The 26,560-nt window shown below is 40.4% G+C and overlaps 1 protein-coding gene across 1 annotated transcript in view; it reads right to left on the bottom strand.

Annotated features, from left to right (window-relative positions):
• The window catches only part of LOC128636785 (galectin-related protein), a 72,316-nt gene that overhangs the window by 33,190 nt on the left and 12,566 nt on the right, over positions 1-26,560 (bottom strand). The window contains exon 3 of the mRNA XM_053689757.1: positions 20,487-20,661. Within this exon, the coding sequence (XP_053545732.1) occupies positions 20,487-20,661 (175 nt within the window). The remainder of the gene's footprint in view (positions 1-20,486; positions 20,662-26,560) is intronic.

Genomic DNA, 26,560 nt, shown 5'->3' with positions numbered 1-26,560 from the left:
AAAAGGTTAGCATGCCCATGAGATCAGAGTCACAATCCTAGGGTATGGGCATATACCAGTAAGTTTAAGTGGTCCCGTAACCTTATGAAATTATATGAACAGATTTCTTCTCATGTCTGGGGACCTTTTTTCCCATTACCATCTCATTATATATTTAACCTGGGCTATATATTGTCTGTGCTTAAAGGGACATAATACTCATATGCTAAATCACTTGAAACTGATGCAGTATAACTGTAAACAGCTGACAGGAAAATATCACCTGAGCATCTCTATGTAAAAAAGGAAGATATTTTACCTCACAATTTCCTGAGCTCAGCAGAGTAAGTTCTGTGTAAAAAGTTATACTCAGCTGCTGCCCAGCTGCTGCCCAGCTGCAGGTAAAAAAAAATAAAAAAAAATGAAGAAATGAACAGCAGCCAATCAGCATCAACAGTCCTGAGGTCATGAACTCTTTTACTGTGATCTCATGAGATTTCACTTAACTCTCATGAGATTTCATTGTAAACTTCCTTACACTGAATAGGGAAATAAGATGAGAGTGCACGTAAGTTCGCTCCTTCCACTGTCCCGGGACAGACATACCGATTTGCTGCTTAGAAGTCCTTTACAATGGGATGTGGCTACTGAGAAACTTTTGAGGTAAAATAGCTTTCTTTTTTACATAGAGATGTTCAGGTGATATTTTCTAGTCAGCTTTTTACAGCTATACTGCATCACTTTCAACTATTTAAACATTTGGGTATTATGGCCCTTTAAATGTGTTACTTAGGGCATGTCATGATATTCAAAACCTCACAGCTCAGGTGAGATATTCTAAGAAGTCTCGTCGGTAAATTTAGAAACACAAATTTTATGTTGAGAAATTTTTATGTTGCTATGTAGTGTTCTCCTAATTACAATACAAGGTCTAAAAAATAATCCCAAAGATTTTGTGTGAATATCAGGCCCACAGCATCAGCTGATTTTTACCTTTATGCATCACAACCTCATTACTGTGTACAACCAAGCACTTCATTCATCACCATCATTTCTTCATTCCGTGATCATCATGTTGTGAATTAATTTAACATGCATAGCCCCATCACTATCACATTATTTAACATTCAAATTATTTAATTTCCTTATCATGAATTAATTAAAGGGATATAGAACCCAACATGTTTCTTTCATGATTCAGGCCGAGCATACAATTTTAAACAGCTTTCCAATTTACATCTAGGTGCTTTGTTCTCTTAGCATCCTTTGTCAAAGGAGCAACAATGACCTACTGGGATCTAGCTGAGCACATCAGGTGAGCCAATAACAAGAGGCATATATGTGCAGCCACCAATTAGCAACTAGATCTTAGTAATGCATGGAACTTGGAAAGTTGTATAAAATTGCATGCTCTGTCTTAATTATGAAAAATAAAATCTGGGTTTCATGACTATTTCAGGCACCCAATATCCTGCACCGGATACTTTTCTTTCAGCCAAACACAACTTATTCACAACTTATTCTTTCAACCAACCATCTCCTTCATGAACAACATTCACTTGTTATCAGTTCTTTCCTTCATTTGCCTAGACAATTCCTTCAACTCCACCACATTGATTTATTCAACCAATAATTCATTCATTGGCCGGCATTTATAAACTACCGGACGACTGTCCATCTGGGATCACAAAATGCTTGTGCAATGCTGCCCCCCTGCTTGCGTTAGCCCAATGGCACGCAAGTAGGGGGTTGTCAAACCCCCTGGGGGCGAATGTACCCGTGGTGATTTAATCCGCAAGATAATAGCTAGCATACTGGTTCGGAACTTGCGGTCTGATGATCGCTGCATCCTAACTTTTGGCTGCATGCTCTTACATCCAACAAGAACATTAAAAGCAATTTTAATGTGTGCCATTCCAGAAATCTCTTAACATTCCATCATAAGACTTTTTTAAGTTATAAAGTTTCATTGAAAAAATTTTAGCATCACAAAAACTAAAATTACTACATTGCTCCAGTATATGTATTCAATTGAGAAAAAAAATTGCAGTATGAATTATTAGAGAATTTCTGTAGCCAAAATTCGTAACCATGATCCACTTTCTCTCTGTATAATATATATATATATATATATATATATATATATATATATATATATATATATATATATATATATATATATATATATATATATATAATTCCTTTAGGTTTAGCACTCTCAACTTTCTATCCGGGGTGCACAGCAGCAAGTTTAGACAGTATCGGAAAAAAGCAGGCACTCTCCGTTTATATTCGCAAACTTTTCTTTACTTTGTATCCAGTGACGTTTCGGGGTTTCACCCCCGTCCTCAGACTTACTTACAATGTGCTCAAATCATTACAATTCTTATACCCTACTCATTACCCATTTGCATAAACAATTTGCATAAACAATTAATTAATTAGTATGTGCTTTGTATATTCACCTCTCATCCATGTGGCTTCTAGCGGTGTTTACCCGGCACCCCTATGACGTCATCCTATATGAGACGCCACTCTTTGTCAGGTCTCACCACCGGAAGTCGCCAACCACTTACCGTTGCCAACCCTAGCATACTCACGTCATTATAGACGTCGCCTGTAACTAGGGAGCTCATAATCAGTGATCTTTTTTTCACCTTAGTAACCCTGTGTAAACAAACAAAAACAAAAAACTTATACTCTATCATCTACAAATCTTAAACGCAATAAAAACATCATACAGTATGTCATTATCCTTCCCTTCTTTTGCTATATTAGCAATCTATCGACTACATCATATTTTACTGTTGGTAGCGTTCCTCCTATTAGGGGAATTAATCCTGTATTATTAATAGGGACCCATATGCCCCATCGTATCTTAAGAGGAGCCAATATACTAACTGTGTTGCATCATCATTCAGGTGATCACTCTAAATATATCTTGAGGAATTAAACACATAGTTAAACACATAGTTAAATACATAGTTAAACTAGTTCAATTCTGATGATCTAAGAAAATACATAGTTAAAGCTGCTGCAACTGTATCACATATTATTTACAACTAGATAACTATTGTTTAATTCCTCAAGATATATTTAGAGTGATCACCTGAATGATGATGCAATACAGTTAGTATATTGGCTCCTCTTAAGATACGATGGGGCATATGGGTCCCTATTAATAATACAGGATTAATTCCCCTAATAGGAGGAACGCTACCAGCAGTAAAATATGATGTAGTCGATAGATTGCTAATATAGCAAAAGAAGGGAAGGATAATGACATACTGTATGATGTTTTTATTGCGTTTAAGATTTGTAGATGATAGAGTATAAGTTTTTTGTTTTTGTTTGTTTACACAGGGTTACTAAGTTGAAAAAAACGATCACTGATTATGAGCTCCCTAGTTACAGGCGACGTCTATAATGACGTGAGTATGCTAGGGTTGGCAACGGTAAGTGGTTGGCGACTTCCGGTGGTGAGACCTGACAAAGAGTGGCGTCTCATATAGGATGACGTCATAGGGGCGCCGGGTAAACACCGCTAGAAGCCGCATGGATGAGAGGTGAATATACAAAGCACATACTAATTAATTAATTGTTTATGCAAATTGTTTATGCAAATGGGTAATGAGTAGGGTATAAGAATTGTAATGATTTGAGCACATTGTATGTAAGTCTGAGGACGGGGGTGAAACCCCGAAACGTCACTGGATACAAAGTAAAGAAAAGTTTGTGAATATAAACAGAGAGTGCCTGCTTTTTTCCGATACTGTCTAAACTTGCTGCTGTGCACCCCGGATAGAAAGTTGAGAGTGCTAAACCTAAAGGAATTATATGGAAAGAATTGTTTTAAGCACCCAAAGAGAAGAAGTCAGGAAGATATACTGACACACTATTCAGCACCATTTTTTCTGCAGTATGTCGCAACCACAAGCAGAATCAGCAGGAACAAGCAGTGGGGATATCATAGGAGCAAAAGTGTTTCATTACACAGATGAGGAGGCTCAGGACATATTATTTGACACACTGACCACAGGACCCACAGAAAGACCAGTAGAACACATAACATCACATATATTGAAACTAAAGAAAAGAGAAAAAGATCTTGAGCTACATGGCCAGTATCTCTCAGAATATTACCACAAAAGATTTATACCCAGAGGCTTTCGAGTAAAGAACGTACCAACACTTGGGAGGAACAATCCTAATTTCTGCGAGAGGTGGTGTAACATTTTAAATAAATGTGCATTGGACCTTATCTTATTAGTAATACAAGAAGTAAGGAGCTTGATCTCACAGTTGAAAATAGAGATAGAGACATATACCGCAGAAAATAATGAGACCCTAGTGCAGAGAGGGGAAGAGGATTGGACAGAAAAACTACAGGTGCAATTGAACCAATATCAGAAAGAATTAACGGCCTTTAAAAACAGAAAATTCGAGGCAGTACAGGAAGACTACAGGGATAAAAAGGTATACAAGTGGACTTTAAAACCAGAGGAGAGGCAAAGAATACGGGAGTACCGACCAAGAAGATACAGAGCTAGGAGACCTGCCAACCTAACAACAGTGGATAGCTCTGGATCAGGAACTGATTCTGACAATACGACAGAGAGAAGGACCCAGAACAGCATACAATATCAAGAAGGAGTGATCACTAGATCAAAAAACGCCGAAGGGGATGTCCCCACCCGAGGAGGGGGCAATATAAGGGGAAGACCTCCACGTCGAAGACGCTAGAAGAGGATAATATAGTGATCAACCTAAGCCAGAGGATACTAACAGAGACTGATATGACACTACTGAGAAAAGGATTATCGTTTGTGCCAACAGGGTTATCAGACATCTTTGATCTGCATGTGGACATACAGCGGTTTCAAAGACTACTAAGATTGAAAGAGCACTTCGGGCCAAATAAAATAGACCAACAGGTGGGTTTTAAGAGAAAGAGTACTTTTGACCCTAAAAGCAGTAACCCTAATATACAAACTTTCAGTAGAGTGTTAGAAAAGGAAATGCAAGGATCCATAAAAGACCAACAGCAATGGGTAAGATTCAACCTGACTAAGGGTGAGAGAGAGTCAATGAGAGCATTTACAAAAGATAAAACGATAGTGATCAGAAGAGCTGATAAGGGAGGGGCGATTGTAATTTTAGATTACACCTACTATAGGGAAGAGATCTTGACACAGCTGGGAGATGGAGAGGTATATTCCAAGCTACCAAGAGACCCAACAGTGAACTTCAAGAAAGAAATCGATGGATATCTAAAGGAAGCCCTGGAGGACAACCTTATCACAAACGATACTATGAACTATCTAATAAAAGACCACCCTAAAATACCCATTTTCTACACACTACCGAAAGTACATAAAAGCATGGAAAGACCACCTGGAAGGCCGATAGTCTCAGCCATAGACTCATTATTGCAGCCATTGGCCATCTACATAGACAGTATATTGCAACCGCATGTGCAAAATATGAAAACCTACATAAAAGACTCCAACGATGTTATCAAAACATTAACAGAAGTCCCACTAAAAGGAGGGGAATGGCTAGTGACCCTGGATGTCACTAGCCTGTATACGGTAATACCTCATAATGAGGGACTATCAGCAATTAGGAAAAAACTATTAAGTTGCCCTTTTGTGGGACCGCCAGTGGAGTTCGTTTTAGATCTTTTGGAGACATGCCTGAAAAAGAACTATTTTAGATTCGAGAGGCATTATTATCAACAACTGATAGGAACAGCGATGGGGTCCAATGTGGCCCCATCTTATGCAAATCTCTTTATGGCAGAATTCGAAGAGAGGGGCACAGAGTGCTTCAAGAGAGAAGAAATCATATATTTTAAAAGGTTTATAGATGACCTGATCATAATATGGTCAGGAAGAGAGGAGGATCTACTCATCTGGTTTAATGAACTAAATACAGAACATAGTACTTTGAAATTCAAAATGAATAAAAGCCAGAAAGAGATAGACTTCCTAGACCTAAGAATCTTTAAAGAAGATGGAAGGTTGGGTACAACTTTATTCCGCAAGCAAACAGATAAAAATTCCCTTCTAGAAGCAACAAGCTGCCACCCACCAGCACTAAAGAAGGCTTTACCCAAGTCACAGTTCGTTAGAGTCAAAAGGAACAACACCGATAGAGATCGAGCTAAACAACAGACAGAAGAAATGAAGGATCGTTTCCTAAGGAGGGGATATCAGAAGCGAATATTGGAGAAACATATTCTGGAAATTAGCTCAGAAGATAGAAAAGAGATACAAGAAAAGCAGGATATGGAGGAAGAAAAAATTACTCTGGTCACGACATATACAGCTGACAAGAATGGATTAAATACAATCTTGAAGGATAACTGGAAGATATTGAGTTTAGAGGAATCCCTCCCATTCAAAAGAATGAGTAAACCGAGGATTGGATATCGGCGTGGGAAATCCCTAAAGGATATTTTACAACTCACTGACCCGGTACATTGTTACTCCACCAGAACATGGCTGGAAGAAGTTAAGCCAGGATGCTTCAAGTTCAGTGGGTGTACTACCTGCAATGGACTAATTACAGGCCAGTTTTTCCACCATCCAAGAAGTAGGAAGAGATACATGCATAGATACAGAATGACATGTACTACGAGCCATGTAGTATATCTGCTACATTGTCCGTGCAGTTTATTTTATGTAGGGAAAACATCAGACAACCTACGAATAAGAATGGCCAATCACAAGAACTCAATACTTCTTAGAAAGCGGACATAATGTGTCTGATCTCCGCTATACCTTAATAGATCATGTTCCGGTCCCTAGAAGAGGGGGAAACAGAGATAGGATCCTGCTGCAGAGAGAATCGAGATGGACATTTGAGCTTAATACCCTTACACCAAAGGGACTGAATGTTAAGCTGGACTGGCAATGCTTCTTTTAAATTTACTAAATTTACTAAATTTACTAAAGTGAAGCAAAAACAATAGTTATCTAGTTGTAAATAATATGTGATACAGTTGCAGCAGCTTTAACTATGTATTTTCTTAGATCATCAGAATTGAACTAGTTTAACTATGTGTTTAACTATGTGTTTAACTATGTGTTTAATTCCTCAAGATATATTTAGAGTGATCACCTGAATGATGATGCAATACAGTTAGTATATTGGCTCCTCTTAAGATACGATGGGGCATATGGGTCCCTATTAATAATACAGGATTAATTCCCCTAATAGGAGGAACGCTACCAACAGTAAAATATGATGTAGTCGATAGATTGCTAATATAGCAAAAGAAGGGAAGGATAATGACATACTGTATGATGTTTTTATTGCGTTTAAGATTTGTAGATGATAGAGTATAAGTTTTTTGTTTTTGTTTGTTTACACAGGGTTACTAAGGTGAAAAAAACGATCACTGATTATGAGCTCCCTAGTTACAGGCGACGTCTATAATGACGTGAGTATGCTAGGGTTGGCAACGGTAAGTGGTTGGCGACTTCCGGTGGTGAGACCTGACAAAGAGTGGCGTCTCATATAGGATGACGTCATAGGGGCGCCGGGTAAACACCGCTAGAAGCTGCATGGATGAGAGGTGAATATACAAAGCACATACTAATTAATTAATTGTTTATGCAAATTGTTTATGCAAATGGTTAATGAGTAGGGTATAAGAATTGTAATGATTTGAGCACATTGTAAGTAAGTCTGAGGACGGGGGTGAAACCCCGAAACGTCACTGGATACAAAGTAAAGAAAAGTTTGTGAATATAAACAGAGAGTGCCTGCTTTTTTCCGATACTATATATATATATATATATATAAATATAAAGATCAGTAAATAAGCACTCACTGGACTTCAGCCGTCAAAGTATAGTGAATATTATTTATTTTAGTGACGTCCCTTCTTCTGACAAACAATCATTGCAAATAACAAACTTATATAGGCCTATACGCCTCCCCCACAATCAAGCCAATCATGGCTGTCCAGGAGTCAAAACCAAGTGCTAAATAAAACAGTGTGTAAATACTATGTGAACATATCATACATATCAGTGTTAAATTACTTCATTGGTTGAACTGTACCTTTGGAAGGCTTCATCTGAGAAGGGGTGCTAATTGTGCTTTGTCTATGTAATTTTTGATTTATTTTCGTTTACACTCTTTTCTGTTTAGATCATACTGATGCCATGGGATAGATATATCCATACACATTAATTGCCAGCTGGCATTTTTTTGAAGTAAGTTAACACTGATATGTATGATTTGTTCACAGAGTATTTACACACTGTTTTATTTAGCACTTGGTTTTGATTCCTGGACAGCCATGATTGGCTTGATTGTGGGGGAGGGGTATAGGCCTATATAAGTTTGTTATTTGCAATGATTGTTTGTCAGAAGAAGGGACTGTGTTTGTCCCTAAACGTCACTAAAATAAATAATATTCACTATACTTTGAAGGCTGAAGTCCGGTGAGTGCTTATTTACTGATCTTTCTTTGACTTCTACATAGCACCCTGGCGGTTGTGACTTGGATGGTGAGAGTGCACACACCAACACTACTATTATATATATATATATATATATATATATATATATATATATATATATATATATCACAACCTCTGCACTCCCTGCATATGTCAATGAAGCCGGTGCTGAGTCTCCCAAACACAATCCAAGAATATTCACCTTGAACCCGGATTAATCAATCAAAATCACCACTTTATTTTCACCTTGTGGTGTTACCTTACATCCAACTCTTCGGTCCTCCACCTGGGACCTTTGTCAAGGATACAGTAATAGCTTATACAATACACATAAACCCACTCACCTTAAATAATATCCCCAAGCAAATATCGCCACACATCTTGCAGCTTAAACCGAAACAGCAGGCACCAACTTCCAGTAATGAAGTCACCGCTATATACACAGCAAAATCCGTGCAACTTAAAAACTTACAAGAAAAGGAAAAATATATATTATAGCATACTCCCCAAATATGTGCTATTATAAAAGCGTCAAAAATAGAGCAAGCTCAAAATGTTAACACTAAAGAAACGAAAAACACTCACGCAATGATCCGTTGCCATGGTAAGCAATCAACAAACAAATGTCAAGAAAACTGGGCACACTCCTGCAACAGATAGCGTAGCCATCAAAAATAGTGGAAGTTGATGCCTCCTACTACTCTACATAAACATACAGATATATAACATTATTTAACATATTACTACACAGCTAATTTTAAATAACCGTACATTTTTATCAAAACCTTACATTATTCTCATAAAGCATATAGACTATACTGATGCATAATACTACCAATCTCACTGCTCTAACTGCCAAACCGAGCTGAGTAAAATGACCAAGAGATGGTGGGTATACATATTATTATAACAACATAAGCAGCATTATCTCTAATCCAGGAAACATGACAGCCAGATCTGTTTGTTGAGACCCCAGGGCGCCATTGTTTGCAATTTGTAAATCCACTCAATCTCTTTTCTGAGCAGCAATTTGTTTGCATTACCTCCCCTCTGTTTTTTTTTAAACTTGGTCGATAGGCATACAGCACAAATCAGCCACTGTGTGTTTCTCTTGGACAAAATGCATCGCCACCGGGTGCTCACTCTTGCCCTTTTTCAGTGCTTGTCTAATTGTTGACCTGTGATTGGCAATCCTTTCTTTCAAGGGGCACTTGATTTTCCCCACATAGGTCAGCCCACATGGGCATTTGATGATGTAAACCACCATTTAAAATGAACACGTACATCTCTGTTTCAAGTAATTCCTTTTCCCCATTCTTGGATGACCAAAGGAATTACCCACAATCAAACTGTTGCAAGTAATGCACCCATCCGACCTATGGCACCCAGGGTTAATGTCCTGACTCTTTGCATCATAACTCTCCACAGGATTAGTTTGAACCAGGAGGTCCTTCAAAGTTTTTCCTCTTCTATATCCAATCAGAGGATGGGTCCTGAATACCCTTTTCAGAAAATCATCAGTGGATAAAGTGTCCCAATACTTATATACCGACTGCTTCAGTTGTTGAGTAACCAAGTTGAACCTAAGAGTAAACACACATGGAGGTGGTGCTTCAGAGCTTGCAGATCTCTTGGTCATCTTACTCCAAATTTTAGCCTCCTTAACACATTTCATTGAATAGCCTCTTTCCAGGAGTTTACTTGTCATCTCATCCTCTCTGGGGAGTAGGCTACAATATATATTTTTCCTTTCCCTGTAAGTTTTTAAGTTGCATGGATTTCCCTGTGTATATAGCGGTGACATCATCACCGGAAGTTGGTGCCTGCTGTTCCGGTTTGAGCTGCAAGATGTGTGGCGATATTCACTTGGGGATATTATTTAAGGTGAGTGGGTATATGTGTATTATATAAGCTATTACTGTATCCTTGACAAAGGTCCCAGATGGAGGACCGAAACGTTGGATGTAAGGTAACACCACAATGTGAAAATAAAGTGGTGATTTTGATTGATTTATCCGGGTGCGAGGTGATTATTCTTGGAATATATATATATATATATATATATATATATATATATATGTATAGTATATTATCTACTTTTTTGCATTTTATATTAAAGGGACACTGAACCCAAATTATTTCTTTTGTGATTCATATAGAGCAAGCCATTTTAAGCAACTTTCTAATTTACTCCTATTATCAATTTTTCTTCGTTCTCTTGCTTTCTTTATTTGAAAAAGAAGACATCTAAGCTAAAGAGCCAGCCAATTTGTGGTTCAGAACCATGGAAAGCACTTGTTTATTGGTGCTGTCCAATCAGCAAGGACAACCCAGGTTGTTCACCAAAAATGGGCCGGCATCTAAACTTAAATTCTTGCTTTTCAAATAAAGATACCAAGAGAATAAACAAAATTTGACAATAGGAGTAAATTAGAAAGATGCTTAAAATTGCATGCTCTATCTGAATCATGAAAGAAAAAATTTGGGTACAGTGTCCCAAACTATTAATTGTATACTGTTTAAGTAAGTGTCATTCATTTAACATGGCTCATAAATAATATTGCAACATGTTTAGTTCTGTAAGTGTGTTAGTTCATAAGTGTAGGGAGTTATAACAAGGAGTTATAGCATGGAATATATTATATGTGGATAACAAAATATACAGAGCAGCGACTGGTATATAATTGGAACATATTTGGAACCCTTCTTACACCGCTCTCTCTCTCCTCTCTCCCCAGGTATGTGTTGAAAGGACAGAATCCATTTTAACCCTGCATAACTCAATATAGCTGCCTTTTCCCCCTACACATCTTAAAAACTTTCCTTTCTCAGTCTTCCACTTTGATAAGAAAGGTGTCATCTGCATTTTTTGCTCAGGCCTTGTTTGATCTTGCTGTAATTTATGACCTTTGCTAATTAGGATCATGTGTACCTTTAAATTGAATACCCTTAGCTTGTTACATCAAGCTAGCTTGTTAGATCATTGCAGCATGTGTAGTTCTGTAAGTGTGTTAGTTCATAAGTGTGGGAGTTAGTTCATAAGGAGCAGAGCCGGCCTTTGGGGTGTGCGACCTGTGCGGTGGCACAGGGCGCAAAACACCCCAGAGGGCGCCTAATTTGCAGGGCTGAAGGCAGTTTTTTTTTTAAATAGGCGGTGATTTGCAGGGCTGAAAGCAGTTTTAAAAAAAAAAAAAATTATTACAGAGGGCGGAGGGTGCACGCTCAAGTGTTACGTGTAAGTACACAGTACAGGTACTACAGACTACAGTGGAAGGATTGGGGTGTGAGAACAAGGCGCTAGTGGCACACTGGCAACATGATCCGATTGGTTGTCCAGCCAGTGACTTCAAGGATACACGGACCAATCAGATAATACAGTAACGCCTATTTCCTATGTATTATCTGATTGGTCCGTAGTCCGTTTGATTTGCCAACCTACACCAACATCCAAATTGTGCCATCGTGCTGAGTTACCGTGGGACACTGTGGCTGATGCAGGTTACGGGGGGGGGGGGGTGTCTGAGGCGGTTATAGGCTATGTGCTTTGGCTGATGGGCGTTACACGGGGTTCTGATGGGTGTTACAGAGGGTACTGATGGGTCTTACAGAGGGTGCTGATGAGAGTTACAGAGGGTGCTGATAGGTGTTACAGGGGGTGCTGATGGGTGTTACAGGGTATGGTTATGGGTGTTACAGAGGGTGCTGATGGGTGTTACAGGGCGTGCTGATGGGTGTTACAGGGGGTGCTTATGGGTGTTACAGGGGGAGCTGATGGGTGTTACAGGGGGAGCTGATGGGTGTTACAGGGGGAGCTGATGGGTCTTACAGAGGGTACTGAAGGGTGTTACAGGGGGTGCTGATGGGTCTTACAGAGGGTGCTGATGGGTCTTACAGAGGGTGCTGATGAGGGTTACAGAGGGTGCTGATGGGTTTTACAGGGGGTGCTGATGGGTGTTACAGGGTATGCTTATGGGTCTTACAGAGGGTGCTGATGGGTGTTACAGGGGGTGCTGATGGGTGTTACAGGGGGAGCTGATGGGTGTTGCAGGGGGTGCTGATGGGTCTTACAGAGGGTACTGATGAGGGTTACAGGGGGTGCTGATGGGTCTTACAGAGGGTGCTGATGAGGGTTACAGAGGTTGCTGATGGGTGTTACAGTGGGAGCTGATGGATGTTACAGGGGGTGCTGATGGGTGTTACAGGGGGAGCTGGTGGGTGTTACAGGGGATGCTGATGGGTCTTACAGAGGGTACTGATGGGTGTTACAGGGGGTGCTGATGGGTCTTACAGAGTGTGCTGATGAGGGTTACAGAGGGTGCTGATGGGTGTTACAGTGGGAGCTGATGGGTGTTACAGGGGGTGCTGATGGATCTTACAGGGGGTGCTGATGGGTGTTACAAGGGGTGCTGATGTCCCTGTCCCTATCCCTCTGTCCTCCTTTCCCTATGTCACTCTATCCCTATCCCTCTGTCCCTCTATCCCTATCCCTTTGTCCCTATCCCTCTGTCCCTATCCCTCTGTCCCTATCCCTCTGTCCCTGTCCCTCTGTTCATATCCCTCTGTCCCTCTATCCCTATCCCTGTTCCTATCCCTCTATCCCTATCCCTCTGCCCCGTCCCTCTATCCCTATGTCTCTGTCCCTATCCCTCTCCCTCTGTCCCTCTCCCTCTGTTCCTATACCTCTGTCCCTCTATCCCTGTCCCTATCCCTCTGTTTCTATCCATCTGTTCATGTTCCTCTCCTTTTTTGTTGATGTTTAGGTGAACATGGGGGGGGGGAGGCCCACAGGGGTAGCCCGCACAGGGTGCCTGAACACTGACAAGGAGTTAGACAAAGGAGGGGACAACACAGAAACAAGTACATTTAAATCTCCCTAAATTAAATACAAACATGCTACACTTTTTAATGTCTGCATTAACCTTTTCCTCCGTTGTCCTTAAAGTCACAGCTCTTCCTTTCACAAACAGCACTCAAACAATTCATATTTCATATTTCTCCTTCTCTTCTACCTTCCCATCTCTACAACACACATGAACTCTATTCCTATCTCACATCCCTCAGCCAGCCATGCCTCACTGATTCTAAACTTAAACACTCACATAAGACACATTCTCATCTCCATCGCTCACCATATTTCTTCTTCTTGCAGCCGGGGATGTCTCACCTAACCCAGGTCCACCCTCTGCTTCCCTCAGTTCACTACCCCAAATTACACCTCATACACCTTGCACACGTAACCCTCTAAACCTCATTAACTGCACCTCTTTTAGTACACCCCAAATCTCTTGTGTCCTATGGAATGCACGCTCTGTATGCAATAAGCTTACATCTATTCACGACCTGTTTATTGTTCACTTAACCTGTTAGCCCCCACTGAAACTTGGCTTTCCTCCTCTAACACAACTGCTGTAGCCTCTCTGTCCTATGACGGCCTGCACTTCAGTCACACTCCCAGGCCAGGAGACAAACAAGGAGGGGGAGTAGGAATTATCCTGTCTCCACACAGTACCTTTCACTGCATTCCTTCACCCCACTCTCTTTCCTTCTCATCTTTTGAAGTTAATGCTATCCGCCTCTTCTCCCCTGTAGCTCTTTGTGTTGCAGTTATCTATTGGCTCCTGGCCCAGCATCACAATTTCTGGACCACTTGGAAGTCTGGCTTCCACATTTTCTCTCTTGTAATGTCCCTTCTCTCATCTTAGGGGACTTCAACATATTCGTTGATAATCCTAACATGCCTGCTGCCTCTAAACTTCTATCCCTTACCACCTCTTTTGGCCTGTCCCAGTGGACAACCTCTCCAACCCACTGTGAAGGCAACTCCATAGACATAGGGCTCTATTTAACAAGCTCCGTATGGAGCTTGATGGCCCCTGTTTCTGGTGAGTCTTCAGACTCGCCAGAAACAGCAGTTATGAAGCAGCGGTCACAAAGACCGCTGCCCCATAACCTGTCTGCCTGCTCTGAGCAGGTGGACACACATCGCCACAATACAACCCGATTGAGTACGATCGGGTTGATTGACACCCTCCCGCTGGCGGCCCATTGGCCGCGAGTCTTCAGGGGGCGGCGTTGCACCAGCAGCTCTTGTGAGCTGCTGTTGCAATGCTGAATACGGCGAGCGTATTGCTTGCCATATTCAGCGAGGTCTGGCGGACCTGATCCGCAGTGTCGGATCAGGTCCGCTAGACCTTGATAAATATGCCCCAAAGTCTTCACTAATCTCTGTGCCGTTTCCAACTTCCTTAACTTCCCCTTTCCTCTCTCTGACCACATCTACTAACTTTCTCTCTTACTCTACCTACTATAACTTTGCAAGCCCCCAAAAAACTGCTATTTTGCAGGAATTTAAATGACTTTTCCACTCAACTGAATTCTCTGCTCTCCAACATTTCATCCCTCTCTTAGCCAAACCTCATGGCTTTACAGTATAATTCGGCACTAAATTCAACACCTGACAAAGCTGCACCCTCCACTGATCGCAGTACATCAATCACTCGACGGCAACCGTGGCACACTAAACAGACCAGATATCTTCAGCAATGTTCATGGGCTGCTGAATGGCAGTGGAGGAAATCACGCACCTGTGCTGATTTTCCGCATTTTAAATTCATCCTTAAGTCCTACAACTCTGCGCTCAGACTGGCCAAACAAGTCTATTTCTCCTCCCTTGTGTCATCTCACGCATCAAACCCAAGAAAGCTGTTCTCAACCTTTAAATACCTTCTATGTCTGCCTGTACCCCACTACCAACCTCACTGATCAGATTATTGCTGATCACTTAAAAAAAATATCTGAACCTCACACCCCTCAAACCCAGCAATCCTACCCACCCCTTCTATTAACAAAACTCTATGCTACTTCCCCCTGTAACAGAGGAAGAAGTCTCTGTACTCCTATCTTTGGCTCATCTCAAAACCTGCCCACTTGACCCTATTCCTTCACAACTTCTTCCCTCTCCCTCTGCTTCACTAACCCCTACACTAACTCATCTCTTTAACCAATCTCTCACTGCTGGCACATTTCCTGATGCATTCAAGCATGCGTCAATCATACCAATCATAGAAAAGCCCTCGCTTAACCCCTCCGCCCCTTCTTACTATCGACCGGTCTTTTTACTTCCATTTGCTTCAAAATTATTGGAAAGACTGGTTTATAATCGGCAAACTCAATTTCTCATAACTAACTCCTTACTTGATCTACTATAATCTGGTTTCCACCCTAAACACTCAACAGAAACTGCTCTTACTAAAGTAACAAATGACCTGTTATCAGCTAAAGCAAAAGGCCACCACTCCTTACTAATTCTTATTGACCTGTCTGCTGCCTTTGACACAGTTAACCATCCTCTCCTCCTAAAAATACTACATTCATTTGGCATTCGAGACACAGCCCTCTCCTGGTTTGCCTCATATCTCTCAAACCACTCATTTTCAGTTTCCTTTAACAATATATCTTGTGATCCTATGCCTCTCTCAGTTGGAGTACAGCAAGGCTCTGTCTTGGGTCCCTTGCTTTTCTCTCACTATACATCCTCCCTTGGAAAACTTATAGCCTTCTTTGGATTCCAATACCACTTATATGCTGATGATACCCAAATCTATCTTTCCTCTCCTGATATCTCTCTCTCTTTACTCAACCAGATTTTTAACTGCCTCTCTGCAATTTCCTCTTGGATGTCTTCACACTACCTCCAACTCTATCTGTCCAAAACTGAGCTGCTTCTTATTCCCCCCTCTTCGAGACATCCAACACCTGACATTTCTCTGACAGTTGGAGACTCTATTCTCAACACCTCACCCCAGGTCCGCTGTCTTGGGGTCACACTTGACTCAGAACTCACATTCAACCTACATTTTCAAGCACCTTTGCAACATTTCCAGAATTCGTCCCTTCTTTACTCAAAAAACTTCAAAAATATTTATTCATTCCTTCATTTTGTCATGCATTGATTATTGCAATCTACTTCTAAATTGCCTTCCAAAACACCACCTCTCCTCCCTCCAATTTATTAAAAATGCTTCGGCTAGACTCATCCACCTAAGTCGCCGATCTACATCAGCTGCTCCGCTCTGCCAGTCTCTACACTGGCTACCCATACACTCCAGAATACAATTTAAAGTATTAACCCTAACTTAAAAAGCATTCAACAGTCTAACTCCCAACTACATTTCCTCTCTCATCGTGAAATATTCACCATCCCGTCTTCTTCGATCAACCTCTGACCTACGCCTCTCCACTCCTGTTATCGCTACGTCCCACTCCCGTCTCCAAGACTTTGTACGTGCTGCTCCTGTCCTCTTTAACTCTCTACCCCGCTATATAAGACTGTCTCCAACCTTGTATAGCTTCAGACCCTCCTTGAAAACCCACCTATTCAGAGAGGCTTATAAAAATAACACATTAACTTTCTGACTCACTGCTCCATCTCTCATCCTTAAAGTATTAACACATGAACCGATGTGACAAGCTACCCCAACCTTATGTCTCTGCACTCTAAACCTGTAGACTGTGAGCTCTCCGGAGCAGGGCCCTCTTCCTCCTGTCCTAGATTTATTTAGTTTTGTTATGTTTTGTATTTTATTACAAATCTTTGTCATTGTATACTCCTATCACTGTACCCAGCGCTTTAGAATTTGGCGGCGCTATACAAATAAATGATAATAATAATAATATTGATGTTATTTTTTGTAATGCAGCGCCACCACAAGTGTAAGACACATCAATAGAGTTATCAAGACTTGTTCAAATATATTTTCTTTTAATAATTATTACTTAGAAAAACTTATAGTGAAATGCCCTAATTCTATGTTTAATGCCATCATAGCACTGAAAGTAATTAATATAATACTTTATTAAACAAAAATAAGACCAGGAATTTTCTAGCCTTTTTTTTACTTTTCGATAAAAGATCACGGGCAAGATTACATATGCGGCGTCGCCCGCAAAAGCCGGCGATGCCGGTTTTTACTCGGTTTTGGTATCACATATACAGCGCCGCATATAAATGCGGCACATATATTTCACCCATCGGCCGCAATTTTTATTCCCATAAGCTAACATAGAACCCCGTCGCAAATCGGTATCACATATTCAGCGCAAGGACTTACGCAGCGAAAAATGGAGACATTTTACTCCATTTTCACCTTGCCACACATAGGCAGGCAAGTATGTGAGCATCGTAACTCCCGTAGCTGCCTGAAAATATTAACTAACACCTAACGCATGCGCAATATCTATATACCTGTCAACCGCAATCCCCCATCGCAATACCTAATAAAGTATTAACCCACATCGCAATAAACCAAATAAAGTATATGAACCCCTAATCCGCCATTAACCCACATTGCAATAAACCTAATAAAGTATATTAGCCTCTAATCCGCCATTAACCCACATCGCAACAAACCTAATAAATCTCTTAACTCCAAATCCGCCAAACCTACACAATGCAATAATCCTAATAAATCTATTAACCCCTAATCCGCCAAACCCCCACAACGCAAATAACTAATTAAATTACTAAACCCCTAACCTAACACCCCCTAAATTAACTCCAATTAACCTAAATTAAAAAATATTAAGTTACAATGAAAAAAAAAGCTAACATTACTTCAAAATAAAAGAACCTAAGTTTAAATTAATTTAAGATTACAAAAATAAAAAAGTCTGCATAAAATAATAAATCAAATTATCAAAAATAAAAAAAATAAACCTAATCCCTATAAAAATAAAAAAGTCCTCCCAAAATATAAAACACCCCCTAATCTAATACTAAACTACCAATAGCCCTTAAAAGGGCCTTTTGTAGGGCATTGCCCTAAGTTAAACAACTCTTTTCCTGAAAAAATACTAAGTCCTCTCTCTAACAGTAAACCCCCCCACCCACCAAACCCCCCAAAATAAAAAAGCCTAACACTAAAAAATCCTAAACTACCCATTGCACCTAAAGGGGCATTTGTATGGGCATTGCCCTTAAAAGGGCATTTAGCTAGCTCTTTTACTGCCCTTAAAAGGGCATTCAGCTCTTTTAAGAGTGCCCAGAAATCCCTAATCTAAAAAAACAACAAACCCCCCAAAAATAAAAAAAATCCTAAATCTAGCCCCCCCCAAATAGGTACTCACCGTTCCTGAAGTCCGGCGGAGAAGGTCCTGTTCCAGGTGGTGAAGTCTTCTTTCAAGCGGTCGACATCTTTTTCCAAGTGGGGACCTCTTCCTTCTTCATCCAGGACCAAGCCGGCGCGGAGCGGAGATGATCGCGGAGCAGGACCGGCGACCGCAGAGCCATAGAGTGTGGAGGATCCTCTTCGTATGATTGCTGCCGTACACTGAATAGCGAATTTAAGGTAGTGAATTCAAAATACGCGTTTAAATATGGCATCCCCTGCATTCCTATTGGCTGATTTGATTCTTCAAATTCAAATCAGCCAATACGAAGATGATCCTCCACGCTCCATGGCTCTGCGGTCGCCGGTCCTGCTCCGGGCTCATCTCCGCTCCGCGCCAGATTGGTCCTGGATGAAAAAGGAAGAGGTCCCCGCTTGGATGATGATGTTGGCCGCTTGGAAGAAGACTTCACCACCTGGAACAGGACCTTCTCCACCGGACTTCAGTAACAGTGAGTACCTATTTGGTGGGGGTTAGACTTAGGCTCCTTTTTATTTTTGGGGGGTTTGTTGTTATTTTAGATTAGTGATTTCTGGGCACTCTTAAAAGAGCTGAATGCCCTTTTAAGGGCAGTAAAAGAGCTGAATGCCCTTTTAAGGGCAATGCCAATACAAATGCCCCTTTAGGGGCAATGGGTAGTTTAGGATTTTTTAGTGTTAGTTTTTTTTTATTATGGGGGGGTTTGGTGGGTGGGGTGTTTTACTGTCAGAGGGGGACTTAGTATTTTTTTAAGGAAAATAGCTATTTAACTTAGGGCAATGCCCTACAAAAGGCCCTTTTAAGGGCTATTGGTAGTTTAGTATTAGATTAGGGGGTGTTTTTATTTGGGGGGCTTTTTATTTTCATAGGGATTATGTTTAATTTTTTTTATTTTTGATAATTTGGTTTGTTATTTTATGTAAGGTTAGACTTTATTAATTTTTTTGTAATCTTAGATTAATTTAAATTTAGGTTTTTTGTTTTTAAGTAATGTTAGCTTTTTTATTTTAATTGTAACTTAGTATTTTTTAATTTAGGTAATTGGGGTTAATTTAGGGGGTGTTAGGTTAGGGGGCTTAGTAATTTAATTAGTTATTTGCATTGTGGGGGTTTGGGGGGTTAGGGGTTAATAGATTTATTAGGATTATTGCGTTTGGTGGGTTTGGCAGATTAGGGGTTAATAGATTTATTAGGTTTGCTGCGATGTGGGTTAATGGGGGAATAGGGGTTAATATACTTTATTAGGTTTATTGCGATGTGAGTTAATGGCGGATTAGGGGTTCATATACTTGATTAGTTTTATTGCGATGTGGGGTTAATAGCGGATTAGGGGTTAATATACTTTATTAGGTTTATTGCGATGTGGGTTGATGGCGGATTAGGGGTTAATAGTTTTATTAGGTAGATCGCAATGTGGGTGAATTGCGGATTAGGGGTTAATAGTTTAAGTAGGCGTATTGCATTGTGGGAGGTTGCCGGTTTAGGGGTTAATACTTTTATTATTAGTTCCGATGTGGGTTTGATGGCGGATAAAAGGGTTTTACGTGTCAGGTTTATTTTTGGGAGGTGGGTAAGACTTTTACGGGAGATTTTACTTTTTTATTTATTTTCTTAGGCGCCGGCAGTTTCTAAAGTGCTATAAGTCACTGGCAACTCCAGAAATTTGAATTTACACAAATTTCTGAACATCGCTAGTTTATTCGACTTACGGCACTTTATGAACTGCCGGCCGGGGTTTATGTAATACCCCGATGTACGAGGTGAAATTACGGACGGCATGGGATTCAGCAGTTGCACTGAAGTTTGCGCCGTATATGTAATCTTGCCCCACGTGTTGTTTTGCTACATAAGTATTTTTTAGCAATATTTCATACAACATTGTACCTTGAAGTTGTCACCAGCTGCGAAAGGAAAGTAGGAGATCTTTCTCTCCTCAGAACTCCATATTCCTCCAAATTTGGCATTTCGAATTATTGACTTGTCCTTGAAGTTGACAATTAACAGAAGTGCAACATCTTGGTCTAACTCTTCTGGGCTGCAGAGTAAGCTAACAGTAAAACTGTAGAAGAAGTAAAATAAAATAGACATATTTAATTGTCAATGTCTACTAAGATAGTAAAACTGTAGAAGTAAAATAAAATAGACATATTTAATTGTCAATGTCTACTAAGATAGTTTATTTATGACAATGGCTTAGATTCATAGATAGTGAGGTTGCCAAGTAGCCTCATTGTAAAAGTGAGATCAAGTTTCATTTAGCATAATTTTTTCATTTTCTGGTGTTCAGCTGTTTTTTCATGGATTGGTATTTACCGTATACTTTAGACTACATTATAACCTGCGCACTTTTTATGCGTGGTGCCTGTCGCCCTCCTAACTCCTTAAACAGGTGCAGATACCGGACTTAAACTGGAACTTGATCCGGAGGCTTTAGGTAAAATAAACCAGCTGTTGTTCAACACATTCACACCTTTCAGTTTTGCCTGCAGTCTTGCAGCATAGTCTTAGGAACGCTGGCCTAGTTAGGCTATACTACAATATCTTTGCTGTATGACTTGGATAGTCGGGGGGTCTGATGAGGGGGTCTGATGAGGGCTGTGAACTGCAGTCTTTTTGTGAGAGATGTTCTGCTTTGCCCTGAACTACCTTTAACTTGGAGAGTTTGTACACTGAACCATTGATATTAACATGATACATCTCAACCACTATAAGGTCTGCTTGATTCAGCTTGTTTTTGTCTACGGTTCTATGAAAGTTAACAATTACTTCCCAAGGCTGTCTCCACCTAAAAAAGACACCATGAGCCACAGATCAAGAACACAGGATAGAAAGCTTAAATCAGTCGCTGATAACCAGGCTATGGATCCACCCCAGATGGATACTGGCAGTGGCCTTTCAAATGACCATGGATCTCTATTGCAAGAGCTTAAAGGGACAGTCTAGGCCAAAATAAACTTTCATGATTCAGATAGGGCATGTCATTTTGAACAATTTTCCAATTTACTTGTATCACCAATTTTGCTTTGTTCTCTTGGTATTCTTAGTTGAAAGCTTAACCTAGGAGGTTCATATGCTAATTTCTTAGACCTTGAAGGCCACCTCTTTTCAGAATGCATTTTAACAGTTTTTCACCACTAGAGGGTATTAGTTCATGTGTTTTATATAGATAACACTGTGCACGTGCACGTGAAGTTATCTTGGAGCAGTCACTGATTGGCTAAACTGCAAGTCTGTCAAAAGAACTGAAATAAAGGGGCAGTTTGCAGAGGCTTAGATACAAGATAATCACAGAGGTTAAAAGTATATTAATATAACTGTGTTAGTTATGCAAAACTGGTGAATGGGCAATAAAGGGATTATCTATCTTTTAAAACAATAACAATTCTGGTGTAGACTGTCCCTTTAAAGCATTTTTTTTTGCCAAAGATGGATTCATTACAGGCTGGGGTAGACACAATCACCATTGAGATGAGGGCATTTTCCACATGCCTCACGGCCGCTGAACACCGAGTTCACGGCCGCTGAACACCGAGTTTCAGAGGTTGAGGATAGACAGCAAGAATCAGATAGTTCCCTCAAAAACCTCCTGAAACAAAATCAGTACTTGCAAGACAAGGTGGAGGACCTTGAGAATCGCAGCAGAAGAAACAACTTACGGATAGTGGGAGTGCTAGAAACGATCAAAGAAAAAGATCTACTGCAGTTTACGGCTTTCACATTACCCAAATTGCTAGAAATGCCGTCGGATTATCTACCCCTGGACATTGAAAGAGCACATCGAATAGGCCCAGACAGATTTCTAGAGAACTCAAAGGAAAGACCCCGTCAGGTTATCTTTAAGTGTCTAAATTATCAAGACAAATTAGCTATATTGAGAGCCTACAGAAACGTAAAGGAACTCAAATATGAAGATCGACGCCTCGTGCTATTTCAAGATTTCTCTACGGAAGTAACGAAAAGGCGCAAAGAGTTCTCTCCTCTCTGCTCGCAACTTCATGAGCAGGGGCGCAGGGTCGCCCTTTTGTATCCAGCTAAGTTGAAACTTCTTACAGCTTCAGGACCCAAGATATTTCACTCACCAACAGCAGTCCAAGCTTACTTGGCCTCTGAAAAGAGGCATGACAATGGTTGATAAGTATATGACGCAGTAATGCTTTGTCTTTCCAACAGTACAAAATGTATAGTAACCTTCATTTACAGGTGTTCACGTTGTTTTTATTGTTATCTAATGTTTCAGTGAAATGTCTATCAAGTGGTTTTCTATATCCTACTCAGTCTTCATCAAAAGAATATCCTTGGCATCAGTTAAGCCTAGAGATTGAACCTGTGATTGTATTCTGTACCTCATTTGAATCTGGGGGGTCTTTTTTATAAGGGACACTTCACTAGTCTTAAGTCCCTTTATTATTCATTCTCAACATTGTATGCCCGTCATAGCATTCAGACAGAATTGGTACCTTGCCCTCATATGTTGGGTTCCTTTTTGTCCACTAGGGCCCCTTTGATGTCCCATCTTTGTTCCCTAGGAGTGTCCCTTTTTTTCTTGCTATCTTCTGCCACTTTTACACCTCATATGGGTACATGGAAGGATGACAAGATCATTAAGATTCTATTATTTTACACTGATAACATTGTTGGGACATGTCACATAAGATTGTATCTGTTTAAAGCTGTTATTGTTTTTATTCATTCATATCAGGGAGAACTTCAGTTGTATGATGCTTTGACCTCCGCGGACTGGGACCCTCAGAGACTTCATCCAGTTTCATGCACCAAGTTTGGAATCGTGAGCCATACACCTGCTTCCCCCTTTGCATCATTTGTAAATTATGGATATACCTTTGTGCACAGTTATATCACGCACCCCTTTGCATTAATAGTATCCATACATGGCTAGACCTCTTAGGGTGACCTCATGGAACGTGGGAGGTATCACATCCCCGGCAAAGAGGAGCATGATTTTACAACAGTTAAAAAATTTACATACAGACATAGCTTTCCTACAAGAAACTAAGGCCTAGATTTAGAGTTGGGCGGTAGCTGTCAAAACCAGCGTTAGAGGCTCCTAACGCTGGTTTTTACCACCCGCTGGTATTTGGAGTCAGTCAGGAAAGGGTCTAACGCTCACTTTGCAGCCACGACTTTTCCATACCGCAGATCCCCCTACGCCATTTGCGTATCCTATCTTTTCAATGGGATCTTTCTAAAGCCGGTATTTAGAGTCGTGGCTGAAGTGAGCGTTAGAAATCTAACGACAAAACTCCAGCCGCAGAAAAAAACCAGGAGTTAAGAGCTTTCTGGGCTAACGCCGGTTTATAAAGCTCTTAACTACTGTGCTCTAAAGTACACTAACACCCATAAACTACCTATACACCCCTAAACCGAGGTCCCCCCACATCGCCGCCACTCTATTAAAATTTTTTAACCCCTAATCTGCCGCTCCGTACACCGCCGCCAGCTACATTATCCCTATGTACCCCTAATCTGCTGCCCCTAACATCGCCGACCACTATGTTATATTTATTAACCCCTAATCTGCTGCCCCCGCTATCGCTGACACCTGCATATTATTATTAACCCCTAATCTTCCGCTCCGTACATCGACGCAACCTACATTATCCCTATGTACCCCTAATCTGCTGCCTCTAACACCGCCGACCCCTATATTATATTTATTAACCCCTAATCTGCCGCCCCCAACGTCGCCTCCACCTACCTACAATTATTAACCCCTAATCTGCCGACCGGATATCACCGCTACTCTAATAAATGTATTAACCCCTAAAGCTAAGTCTAACCCTAACCCTAACACCCCCCTAAGTTAAATATAATTTAAATCTAACGAAATAAATTAACTCTTATTAAATAACTTATTCCTATTTAAAACTAAATACTTACCTGTAAAATAAACCCTAATATAGCTACAATATAAATTATAATTATATTGTAGCTATTTTAGGATTAATATTTATTTTACAGGCAACTTTGTAATTATATTAACCAGGTACAATAGCTATTAAATAGTTAATAACTATTTAATAGTTACCTAGTTAAAATAATTACAAAATTACCTGTAATAAATCATAACCTAAGTTACAATTAAACCTAACACTACACTATCAATAAATGAATTAAATAAAATACCTACAATTATCTACAATTAAACCTAACACTACACTATCAATACATTAATTAAATACAATAAAGTACAAAAAATAAAAAAGAACTAAGTTACAAAAAATAAAAAAATATTTACAAACATTAGAAAAATATTGCAACAATTTTAAACTAATTACACCTACTCTAAGCCCCCTAATAAAATAACAAAGACCCCCAAAATAAAAAAATGCCCTACCCTATTCTAAATTAAAAAAGTTCAAAGCTCTTTTACCTTACCAGCCCTGAAAAGGGCCCTTTGCGGGGCATGCCCCAAATATTTCAGCTCTTTTGCCTGTAAAAAAAAACATACAATACCCCCCCCAACATTACAACCCACCACCCACATACCCCTAATCTAACCCAAACCCCCTTAAATAAACCTAACACTAAGCCCCTGAAGATCTTCCTACCTTATCTTCACCTCGCCGGGTATCACACCGATCCGTCCTGGCTCCGATGTCTTGATCCAAGCCCAAGCGGGGGGCTGAAGATGTCCATGATCCGGCTGAAGTCTTCATCCAAGCGGGAGCTGAAGAGGTCCATGATCCGGCTGAAGTCTTCTATCAACGGCATCTTCAATCTTCTTTCTTCCGGATCCATGTTCATCCCGCCGACGCGGAACATCCATCTTCACCGACGACTTCCCGACGAATGACGGTTCCTTTAAGGGACGTCATCCAAGATGGCGTCCCTCGAATTCTGATTGGCTGATAGGATTCTATCAGCCAATCGGAATTAAGGTAGGAAAATTCTGATTGGCTGATGGAATCAGCCAATCAGAATCAAGTTCAATCTGATTGGCTGATCCAATCAGCCAATCAGATTGAGCTCGCATTCTATTGGCTGTTCCGATCAGCCAATAGAATGCAAGCTCAATCTGATTGGCTGATCGGATCAGCCAATCGAATTGAACTTGATTCTGATTGGCTGATTCCATCAGCCAATCAGAATTTTCCTACCTTAATTCCGATTGGCTGATAGAATCCTATCAGCCAATCGGAATTCGAGGGATGCCATCTTGGATGACGTCCCTTAAAGGAACCGTCATTCGTCGGGAAGTCGTCGGTGAAGATGGATGGATCCTCGCTGGAGGTCTTGAAGATCAGCCGGTCGTCATCGGATTGAAGAACATAGAAGATGCGGCTTGGATGAAGATGTTTGCTGGTCCGGATGTCCTCTTCTGCCCGCTTGGATCAAGACTTCAGCCAGAGGATGGACGTCACTCTTCAGCCCCCGCTTGGGCTTGGATCAAGATTTCGGAGGCTTGGATCAAGACTTCGGTGGACGGATCGGTGAACCTGGCATGGTGAAGATCTTCAGGGGCTTAGTGTTAGGTTTATTTAAGGGGGGTTTGGGTTAGATTAGGGGTATGTGGGTGGTGGGTTGTAATGTTGGGGGGGGGTATTGTATGTTTTTTTTTTACAGGCAAAAGAGCTGAATTATTTGAGGCATGCCCGCAAATGGCCCTTTTCAGGGCTGGTAAGGTAAAAGAGCTTTGAACTTATTTAATTTAGAATAGGGTAGGGCATTTTTTTTTATTTTGGGGGTCTTTGTTATTTTATTAGGGGGCTTAGAGTAGGTGTAATTAGTTTAAAATTGTTGTAATATTTTTCTAATGTTTGTAAATATTTTTTTATTTTTTGTACTTTAGTTAGTTTATTTAATTGTAGTTATTTGAAGGTATTGTATTTAATTAATTTATTGATAGTGTAGTGTTAGGTTTAATTGTAGATAATTGTAGGTATTGTATTTAATTAATTTTTTGATAGTGTAGTGTTAGGTTTAATTGTAACTTAGGT

Source organism: Bombina bombina, chromosome 1, assembly GCF_027579735.1.
Source record: "Bombina bombina isolate aBomBom1 chromosome 1, aBomBom1.pri, whole genome shotgun sequence".
NCBI classification, from domain to species: Eukaryota; Metazoa; Chordata; class Amphibia; order Anura; family Bombinatoridae; genus Bombina; species Bombina bombina.
The sequence above is the reverse complement of the archived record's forward strand: the minus strand, read 5'-3'. Positions and strand labels throughout refer to the sequence as shown.